The sequence below is a fragment of the Populus alba genome, chromosome 15 (genome assembly GCF_005239225.2).
Source record: "Populus alba chromosome 15, ASM523922v2, whole genome shotgun sequence".
Lineage (NCBI taxonomy): Eukaryota > Viridiplantae > Streptophyta > Magnoliopsida > Malpighiales > Salicaceae > Populus > Populus alba.
In genome coordinates, this window is record NC_133298.1 from 11,914,176 (window position 1) to 11,924,746 (window position 10,571).

At 33.5% G+C, this 10,571-nt stretch overlaps 2 protein-coding genes across 6 annotated transcripts; both read left to right on the plus strand.

The window, feature by feature from the left end:
• Positions 1-697: 697 nt before the first annotated feature.
• Positions 698-5,472, plus strand: LOC118033396 (plant cysteine oxidase 3). Of its 5 annotated transcripts, none has more exons than XM_035038366.2 (6): positions 707-1,029; positions 1,405-1,553; positions 1,872-2,034; positions 3,210-3,410; positions 3,589-3,710; positions 3,927-4,113. In XM_035038366.2, exons 1-6 carry the CDS (start codon positions 801-803, stop codon positions 3,975-3,977), a joined length of 915 nt encoding a protein of 304 aa, XP_034894257.1. In that variant the 5' UTR covers positions 707-800; the 3' UTR covers positions 3,978-4,113. The 5 variants fall into 5 exon arrangements, with proteins under 5 accessions (XP_034894260.1, XP_034894257.1, XP_073260860.1 ...); XM_073404759.1 differs by lacking the exon at positions 3,927-4,113 and adding an exon at positions 5,454-5,472 and having other exon boundaries at positions 709-1,029; XM_035038367.2 differs by having other exon boundaries at positions 709-1,029; positions 3,919-4,113.
• A 3,194-nt stretch (positions 5,473-8,666) lies between these two features.
• Positions 8,667-9,972, plus strand: LOC118033347 (tetraspanin-11). The gene is made up of 2 exons (XM_035038293.2): positions 8,667-9,215; positions 9,488-9,972. The coding sequence occupies exons 1-2, from the start codon at positions 8,703-8,705 to the stop codon at positions 9,797-9,799; spliced, it is 825 nt and encodes a 274-aa protein (XP_034894184.1). The 5' UTR covers positions 8,667-8,702; the 3' UTR covers positions 9,800-9,972.
• The last annotated feature ends 599 nt before the right edge of the window (positions 9,973-10,571 follow it).

Below are 10,571 nucleotides of genomic sequence, written 5' to 3' on the forward strand. Positions count from 1 at the left end.
ATTATTTTTTAAAAATACTAAAACAAGTTCAAATTAATTAGTTTCAATTTAATACGGTAATTCAATTCTTAGGATAAAACTGGTTAAAATTTAAAACCGATTCAACTTGAATTTTTTTATTTAATTTAGTTTTTTTTTGGTTTTTTTTGTTTGGGTTTGAAAAAATTGAATTGTAAAAAAAACAGATTAAAATTTTAAAAAAATCAATCAATTCCATTCAATTTTTTAAACCTAAAACCATAAATATTTCAATTTTTTTACTCATGGAATTACGTGTATATATAAAATATAAATATAGTCTTAAACTTTATAGATTTATTTTTTTAGATGCATCAATGGATTCTAATGATGCCATGTAGAATATATAAATTAATTTTTAGTGGATAATATTAAGGTTATCCAAATTAATAATTAATTAAAAATCAAAATAATTAAACTAGTATTATTCTTAAACACGAACTTCTAAATTAGAGCTAATAAAACTTTAATGTCAAAGAAAATCATCTTATAAAAAAAACTGGTTACTATCCATACATATTCTTATTGCTCGTATTTTATCAAACATTATTTCTATCTTTTTTTTTTTCGTTATGAATTCTATTTAATATTATATTATATTATATTATTTTTTTGTTAAATTAAACGCATGAGTTAGATGGTTTTTTTTTTTAATTTGTTTAGGAGACGTTGAAGAGAACCAGACCATGATCAAAGACCATATAAATAGTTGATCTAAAAAAAGAAGAAAAGAAAAAAAAAGCTGTCACTCTCCAGTAAAAAAAAGAAATTGACGGCCAGAAATGTTCTCAAAATTCCGAAACGCAACCGATAAGGCAAGAAAGCTTGCTATAGAACACCAAAATTGCTTACTACCTTTCATTCCCTGTTTCAGAAACCTCATAAACATGGTAGAGCAGCAGAACTCATCTTCTAAAGTTCAAGCTTCATATGAGCTCTGCAGAAAGACCTTTACACCCTCGGGGGCACCTCCTTCTTCTAGTGCCATCCAGAAACTCTGCTCTCTTTTGGGTATTTCTCTTTTTATTCCTTTTTATCTTTTATGTATTTTTTTCTCCTGTTTAGTTGAGTTCTGAAGTGGGTTTTGTGAATTTGTTTTGAAGCTGAACGTGAAAAGGTGAAGGCTTGTACAATATTTTTTCTTCTTTATTAGTTATCCCTTAAATCTTTATTTGGAATTAGAAAAATCAAACAAATTTGTGGTGTCATGATTTAAGGATGAAAGTATGAAATGGCAAACAATAGCAATAGAATTGGAGGAGCCAATACGTTATTTTTGCTGTTTGTCACGTCAATATATTGATTCCCAAATTTCCATTATAATCAGAGGAACGAATTGTGATTCATTATTTAGATTATTACAAAATCTCCTCGCCTGCTGTGCAGACACATTTGGCCCTGCTGATGTAGGGCTTAAAGAGGAAAATCGAGATGATCGAGGGCATGGCATGCTTGGACTTAATCGGTTGAGTAGCGTTGCTCGATGGGCTCAACCAATAACATATGTAGATGTTTATGAATGTGATAGTTTTACAGTGAGCTTTACCTCTTCTCTCTCGATTATAATTTGTTCTTGTTGGGATAGCTGTGTGCTTCGTTGTTTTTCATTTCGGTTATATATCAATTCCTTGGCAAAATTTGATAAGTATAGTTAAATTAATTTAGGAACATTTCAGTTCTTATAATTTCTTCCTGGCATGTGCTTGTGCTTGCTGATTATCAAAATATTAATGCAGATGTTCTCCTTAATATTGTTTGAGCCTGCATTTTTATTTTAATTATATATTCTGGATTTTAAATCTGAAAGCAGATCAATGTTTAAAGTTTTTGACATGATGATTCTTTGTACGCAGATGTGTATATTCTGCTTTCCTACTTCTTCTGTTATTCCACTCCATGACCATCCTAGCATGACTGTTTTCAGCAAAGTTCTATATGGTTCATTGCATGTCAAAGCTTATGATTGGGTTGAGCCTGCGTGTTACCCAAAAAGCAAGGAGCCTGGTTATCCTGCAGGTTTGCCTTTTGAGAACCTTTTTATCATCTGCCCTGAACTCACAAACTAACATTTAACTTTTTTTTTTCTTAATTATTCCATAGCCTTCCTCCACTAACCATCAAGAATTGGAATAGTTTGTGCGCTCAAATGGGCTTCAATTCCAAATCATCAACAGTTATTTGTGTACTTTTTTCTCATAACTCTTAGTTTAGGTCCAGCTTTAATCAATAACGTTACATTATTGAAAGCAAGATCAAATAGAAATGAATATCCATGGATTCAAATGCGTTTTCTGTTAGTTGTCCCCTCAATTTATGGAACATACGTAAAAGTTCCTCTATTTCCTTTTATAACCATTGGTTGAAACCTGTTGATCTTTTAACCCTATAATCTGACCTCATTTTCTCCTGATTTAGATAGAACATTATCCATCATGCATCACCAATACATGCTCAGATATGTTCATGGTGGTTGGAGTTAGCGTTTTTTCTATTTAACCAAATGCTGAGCAGACTAGTAATGAAATTGTTGGCCCAATATATAGATAATTCTCACTTGTTCCATGCTCATAAGAGAGACAGGTTTTATTCAGAACTATATTTTCAGACACAACATGCCTTATTATGTGTATTTGTATGTTTGCAGATATGTAAATATGTATGAATGTATGCATATATGAATCAATGTGTGTATGTATCTATGAGCATACGTGTGTACTAAGAATTTCTTGGTATAAGCTTGTTGGAGAAACCCACTGATGATGTCACTGCTAAGACGGTTGGCCTGTTTGCTAGAATATTCTAGTTTTCCCTTTGAAGCAGCCCCTTTATCAGCTAAATTATATGCCATCATTTAGCTGTGTTTGGAATTGAAGTTGGTCTGCTGGATTATGCTTTCAAATTCAAACCAATTATGAACTACCCACCAAATATATTTCGGCCTTTTAAAATTGCATGATCATGGCTTTGATTATGGGACTGGCTGACCATCGTGGACTACTGTCCCTGCAGTTGTAGCATTCACTAAAATTTGATGGTAGCCATGCCTTATGCTGTTGTCTGGTTTGTTTTGCTTTAGTTTGGTATAAAAGGAGTAAAATAGGTGTCAGTGGCTATAGGGTCTCTATTTTAGGGTTTCAGTGTTTGAAATGAATATAAATAGGTGCAGACTAATGGATGCGTATCTTTGGCAGTAAGGTTGGCAAAGTTGACAGTAGATAAAACTTTAACAGCTCCATGTGAGACGTCAGTATTGTACCCAAAACGTGGTGGGAATCTGCATTGTTTCACTGCAGTCACCCCTTGTGCTGTGCTTGACATTCTTACACCTCCATACAGAGAAGATGCAGGCAGAAAATGTACTTATTACCATGACTATCCTTTTTCCGCCTTCTGTAAGTAACCTTTATTTGTTTTCATTATTACCATTACTATCATCCATGCTTTTTCATTTTTGTCCCTTGCTGCTCATCTACTATTCTTGCTGCATATATAAGTTGAAGCATGTAACATTCATATTGAATACTTGTTTAACCATGCAACAAAGCTGAATAACTTTTTAACACCTTGCAGCTAGAGGAAATGGAGCTGAGATAGATGATGAAAAAATAGATGACCTTGCATGGCTTGCAGAGATAGATACACCTGATGATCTTTATATGCGTCAAGGAGCTTACACAGGACCCGCTGTTCAGGTTTAACTCTCATCATGTTTGATCAATATACATTACCTGTAATTCTCTTCTCATTTTTGTTTTATATCTCGACTCAGTATCGTGTAATTGCTGAGTCTAAGTGCAATGTCCAAACTGGAGAGGCCATAGAAATGCTAAAGTTTGAGCTTAATAGATAATTATCTTAATTCCATAGATGAGGATATGTTTCTGTTCTCTCTTTTTCAAGGGCTGCAGACGAGGTGCTTGAACCAATCATTTCATGTAAAGCACTATCTTAAATGTTGATGAAAGGAGGCCCGGAAATGGATATGATTAGCTGGTAGATGGCATTTTCTAGCATGACATCTTGCCGCGAGAACTCTCCCTCTTTTGAACCCATCATTGGTCAATTTTGTCAGCGTTCTGTTGGTTGATTTACAAACATTCTATTGATATTGTGATATTCAGTGCATCCAATAAAAGAAAAAATCGTCTGAACATTACAGAATGTATAAAAAACTATTTTGAAATAAAAATCTCATCCCATAAAGAATAATAATAAAAATAATAAACTTTTGCTCGGAGGGTGCTGCTGGTAAATTATATATGATTTATTGGAGAAGGTGCGGTACGGTTCTTTGGCGAAGCCCAAATTTCCATCCTCTACGTTGGAACATAGCTTTGAAAGGAAATCTCCCAAGATATCAAAGTGAGGAATAAGATGAGAAAAAACCATCAGATTGGCCACAATCGAAAACACTTCTCCCATTGCTCAAAACCATTTGGCCAAGAACTTAAGCCATTCAACCATTTCTAAAACAAATCCAAATCTAGCTAAGAGTAGAGGGAACACCTGAGTAAAGAAAGTAAGTGAGTGAAGTTTAAATTGTGTGGAAAAAATAAAGAATAACCTTGATTTTTATACTTATTTTTATGCTAAAAAGAGTGAAGTTAAATTCACCTATTAATTAAACTAACCGATAATCCTAGCTACTTGTTTACAAGAAATATTATTTTAATACTAATAAACTTGACCCTTCTATTCCTACTATTGCTATATCTTTGTTACGGTGTTTTGAGGATGGTATAAGACGATCGAATTCAGATTTGAGCTAATTTTGTTATGTTATGTAGCTTTACACCAATAAACATAAATCTTGATCCAATTGTTAGATTAAACCGAAGTTTTTCGAGAAGTTTTCAAAGATATTTTTTGTAAGGCTTTTTAATAAAAGATAGAATATTTGTTCATATTTTTCTATGTATTTCTTGATGAGATTCATAGTGGTTTGCCATTGATAAAAGATGCAATTAATAATAATATGGTAAATGTTAGACTTGATGGAAATAAAAAAGCACCGGTGATAAAAGTATTTTTGAAGAAGGTATGACAATATGTTGAGAAAAAGAATGAGAAGTATGCATTCCAAGCCAACAAAAGATGAAAAGGGGTTGTCTTTGAACCAAAAGATTGAGTTTGGGTGCATATGTGCAAAAAGAGGTTTCCTAGATGTAGGAAATCAAAGTCGATGCTTAGAGGAGATAGTTCATTCAAATTCCTTGAAGGAGTCAATGCCAACAAAGTGGACTTACAAGGCAGGAGCGGAGCAAGGAAAAACATTTAGGGGGGGCAGATCATAATTTAAGGGGGCCAAGAAAAAAATTCAGTTATGTTTATTAAATTTATAAAGGGAGGGGCATTTTTCCTCCGCCACTGTTACAAGGTGAGTATAATGTTAGTGCTATATTCAAAGTTTATAACTTTTATTTGTTTGATGTTAGTGATGATTCGAGGTTAAATCCTTTTGAGAAGAGAGAAGATGGTGTGATCCTGGTTACGACATTAAAGAATCCATTTGGAGTGTCAATTGGGTCTATTCTATGACCTAAAATGAAGTGGATCTAAGATAATTTCAATGGGCTAAGTCAACAGGCTTAAGTTAAAAAGGTTCAGATTTGCCAGTTTGGATCTTTATATACCCTTTGGGTCATATCTGAAGCTACATGAGGGTTTTGGATGCGATTCTAATTGGGCTAAAGGCCAAACATCTTTATCTTCCCAATGATAAATGGTAGTCCCGCTAATTTATCCAGACAATAGAGAACGATGTGTTTAAAGTTGGGTCTAGAATCTGTCAGCAAAGTGTGAAAACAGGAAAGACATTGTTTCCTTAAGAGCTATGGATTCCATTCACTACAAGAAGTCCTTATTGCTATTAAAAACTTATATGACAACCCTTGGGTTACTTATTTTACAAGGATTCCTATCAAACACGAAGAATTAATTGATTAGAAATTAATTCTTATTTTACAACACATCAAATTTTAGTTTAGCAAGGATTCTTCAACAATTATTTATCTAAGGTATTTTTCACTAGCATATGTGGTAAATGGTGAAAAAATAATTTTAGACTATTTTTTTATTTATTTTATATTTTCTAGACCTTATTTTAATTTAATTAGTTTAGGCTTTATTTAAATTGGGTGTATTTTTGACCCATTAGCATTAGGTTTTTTTTATTATTATTATTTTAGAGTATAGATACTCTTTGTAAGGATAAAATATTAAGACTTGATAATAATATTGCTGCTAAATTTATTCAGCTTGTGTGAGAGAGATTCTCATATTTTTTGGTTTTTAATGAACTAAATTGACATATCGAAGATTAACTAGTTTAGTAGTGTCTTCTTTATACTTTTCATTCACGATTTGATATATATTAATAGGGTGGGGGTTCGTTTTTGGTTCATACTTCTATCAAACTTCTTTTGGCTTTTCGAGATTCATTGTCAATATTGTAATGGGTTACGTGACCAGTGATCATAAGGTTCGTATCATGAGACCTCTCATTCCTAGATTTAAGGATGTTAGTGGTATGCTTGTATGATATGCAATGATTGGGCTTTGAGTCATAGGAATGCAGACTTAACTACCGAGTTAGAGGTTAGACATACCTTCGAAATCAAGTTTGATTTAATTACTGCAGTTAAGCAATGTTATAAAAAGATTTCATTACAATACAAGGTGCAACTTTCAACCACAACTTACGTACAATTACAATGTATGCATGAATCAACATGTCAATAGTATTTGTGTGGGGGGATATCACAAGAATTCTAATTTATTTGAGATATAAAAATTAAAAAAGCACCACACAAGTATCAGTTCAATGGTTATTCAATCCCACTATCATATTGACTTATATTTTATCGATAATGTAATTTTGATCATTGTCAAAGTTGATATAAGTATTAAAATTGCAACCATTAAAGCTATTATACATAGTGATTTTGTGTATGATGTCTCATACAAAAATACATAGGTAGCTAAATAGAAAGTATTGGAGTAGATGTTTGGTTCACATGAGAAGTCCTTTTAAATGTTGTCTAGATTTCTATTAGCTCTTAAGGAATCAAATCCAGGTGCAATTGTTGAGCGAGATCACAAATTAAATTAATGATGGTAATAGAGCAATATTTGGGAGAGTATTCTAAGCATTTAGAGTATAATTTAAGGGTTTCAATACTGTCGTCTACTGATAAGTATTGATGACATTCACTTTTATAGGAATTACAAGGTAAATGTGTTGATTGGAGTTGTTTATAACAAGAATAATAGGGGGTTTTCCATTGTGTCATGCTTTGGTCAAAGAAGAGACGAACAATAACTGAACATGGTTCTTAAATTTGCTTAGCCGACATGTCATGGGTGGTTGTATTAGATTGTGTGTGATATATTAGATAAAAATGCAACAATTACGAATGTTATGGCATGAATATAGTTTAAGCTAATTAGATGTCATCGTTATTATTCATGATACTTTATTAGTAACTTCAACAAAAGGTTTAAAGTTGTGACTTTGAAGAAAATGTTGAAAAAGATGTGTAACGAACCTTTAAAAAGGAAACTTGATATATATAATGTTGATATAATTGAGATAAATGAAAAAAAAAAAATAACTAGAAGTTGAACCTAAGAACATATGAAAACTCTTATATGATGATGGTGGTCATTGTTACGACAATATAACAACTAATTTGTCAGAAGTTTTTAGTATGAAAGGTTTTCTTGGCTTGTCCATAATGGCTATATTGCAAATGATCTTTTATAGGTCAAACAAATATTTGTTGAGTGAATAAGCAAGGTTAAAGATTTCATAAGAATTGGTGTACTGTGGCATTCAAAAGTACTTAATGAACTAATTGTTGATGCAGAAAAATGAAAAAAAAGATATTTCTCAAGCCTATTTAATTTTGAAATTAGCTTATTTTAAGTTGAGACTAACCTTGGGTTGGTAGTAAAAAAAAAAGCGATGAATGATCAATTTTTAAAAATAAAGCTTCACTTGTGGTAAATAAAAACTATATTATCAACCATATTCACTTCTCATTGCATATTGCACCCAGTAAATACTTGAATTTGAATAATTTGCCAAACCCTTTATTTTGTAGATAGGTCATGTATGTATGTACATGTATGTATGTATGAGTAGCGCGACCTATCAAACAGAATTATTCTGGGTATTTTTTTTTCTACTGTACTATTTAAAAAATAAAACATCGACGTTGTTTATGTACTAGGAATAAGTCAAGAAGTTACAAAACACTTGAAAAAGAAGAAGAGAAAAGCGCAAAATGTTGGTTAGAAGTAATCCTCGGATTACTGGAATTAATTCGAAATTCAAACTCTAACCACTTGGAAGTTAGGACTCTAATCCATTCCATCAAGGTTAACACTTGTAAGATTCCTAGTAGTAATTAACTCCTCTTTCCCAAGAAAGTATTATCTTAAAGTAACCGTTTTTCACGTACGTAGAAAAAAAAAAAGGGATTAAAACCCCAATCCCATACAATTTTAGAACCCTAATTAATTCCCTGCCTTGTTCCTTCTCTTCTATCCATATAAGTAAAGACTAGTCTGCATGCATAGCATTCTTCTCTTTTTGTTACATTGCCTTCTAGGTTTATATATATTTGAAACTAAATCACAACAAACCGAAGCCTCACCAAGAACAAGAGATTAACCACACAATGGCTCGCATTAGCAATGGTGTCTTTACATTTATAAACTCGTTGATCTTGATCTTAGGCCTTGTCTCTATCGGCGCTTCTGCTTATCTAATGATGCATCACTCTTCCTCCTTGTGTCAAAAAGCCCTACAACTCCCTTTATTTTTACTGGGTGTCTCTTTATTTGTGGTGTCATTGCTAGGGCTAATCGGATCACTCTGTGAGCAGACTTTTTGGATCAAGATTCATTCTTGCTTCAACTTTTTGTTGATTGTCGGGCTCATATGTTTCACTGTTTTCGCGTTCATCGTCACAAATAAGGGTGCCGGCAAGGCCTTGTCAAGGATAGGGTACAGGGAGTACCGGCTCGGAGATTACTCAAATTGGTTGAAGAATCACTTTGTGAATCAGAATACCTGGGATGAGATCAGGAGTTGTTTGATGGACGCTCATGTTTGCCAGACTCTTGTTATTCATTCTGATGTTAATCAACAGGTTGCGGATTTTTACAAGACCAAATTGTCTCCTGTACAGGTATTATCTCTTCTTCTTTTTTATCAATATTTTACATCTAAATATATATGAGGTTCATGAATCGATAATATTCCAACTCTTACCGTTTTGAGTTTGGATATTGTTTAGTTGGCATGTATGATTTTCTTCCCTTTCGCTAGCAGCTGCTTGTGAGTCTTGATTTCGGTAGAAACGTCCATCTGTGTCTAATGCAACAATTCTTGCGTTTGTAAAGACATCGTCGAGGCTGTTGCGTGCAAAACATAATTTGTTTGGATTTTTAATGTTTTTAGTCTGGTTGCTGCAAGCCCCCAGCAGACTGTGGATTCGAATATAAGAACGCAACATTCTGGATAGTGCCCGAGTCTGGCCCAGCAGTGCAAGACTCCGACTGTACCACATGGAGCAACAACCAAAGCAAGCATTGCTACGACTGCAGTTCCTGTAAAGCTGGATTTCTCGCCAACATTAAGAAAGAATGGAGGATTTTGGCCATCGTCCTCATCTTTATCACCGTTTTTCTCATCATCGTATACTCCCTTGGTTGCTGTGCCATCAGGAGCATCCATCAATCCCATTCCAAATACTCCAAATTTGGCCCTTAAGCTTCTTTAGTCATCTCTCTAGTTTCTAACTAGATTTGTTTAACTTTTTTGGAATCTAGTGCAACGATTTGTGCTGATGGCTTAATTAAATTTTAACCAGTCCATGATGATGTAACTTGAATTATTCTTGTTTGGTGCATTGCATTTGACTTTCGTCATTATGTATTCTGGATTCCTAGACTCAAATAATATTTCTTCCTAATTTAGAAAAATATTTGTTATTTTTCTCATGAATTTTATCCAGGTGAGTTTCTTTGAACATCTTCAGCATTGCTTGCATTCTACATCTTCATGCAGCACACTAAACCCCAACTCTCTCCCTCTCCCATCTTCTCATCCACAACTGAAGCCAAGACACCACCCTCCACCACACCATTTCATAACCAATCTCAACTTCCTAACACACGTCAGCAACACTCAACATTGCTGATCTAAGAAAGGTTTTAGAGACGCACAATATTCTTAGGAGAAGGATAAGAAAATAGTTAGCTTCTTAGTTTAGCAGAAAAAGGCCCACCTGTGGACAAGATTATTCTTTGTTGTATCCACCTGTGGGTGTTCTAACATTAAAATTTCAGTCCATCAGGAATGTTTTATAAAGCAGCCAAATCTCAGAAAATGGCTTTAATTGTAATGAACTTGATCTAACTAGCTCTGCCTTTTCAGCCCTCTCCTGATACCAATGTGGACGTCTGCGTGTGTGTGAGAGAGAGGTCTGTGTTATCTAGATTCTAGAGGTAGAAAAAGCATTAAACTTGAAAATATGGATGCT

Bases quoted from the DNA above. Each gene is read 5' to 3' on its own strand.
- LOC118033396 (XM_035038366.2), top strand. From the start codon at position 801: ATGTTCTCAAAATTCCGAAACGCAACCGATAAGGCAAGAAAGCTTGCT. The intron at 1,554-1,871 runs GTGAGCTTTACC...CTTTGTACGCAG, and splicing joins ATGAATGTGATAGTTTTACA to ATGTGTATATTCTGCTTTCC. The intron at 3,411-3,588 runs GTAAGTAACCTT...AACACCTTGCAG, and splicing joins CTATCCTTTTTCCGCCTTCT to CTAGAGGAAATGGAGCTGAG.
- LOC118033347 (XM_035038293.2), top strand. From the start codon at position 8,703: ATGGCTCGCATTAGCAATGGTGTCTTTACATTTATAAACTCGTTGATC. The intron at 9,216-9,487 runs GTATTATCTCTT...TAATGTTTTTAG, and splicing joins CCAAATTGTCTCCTGTACAG to TCTGGTTGCTGCAAGCCCCC.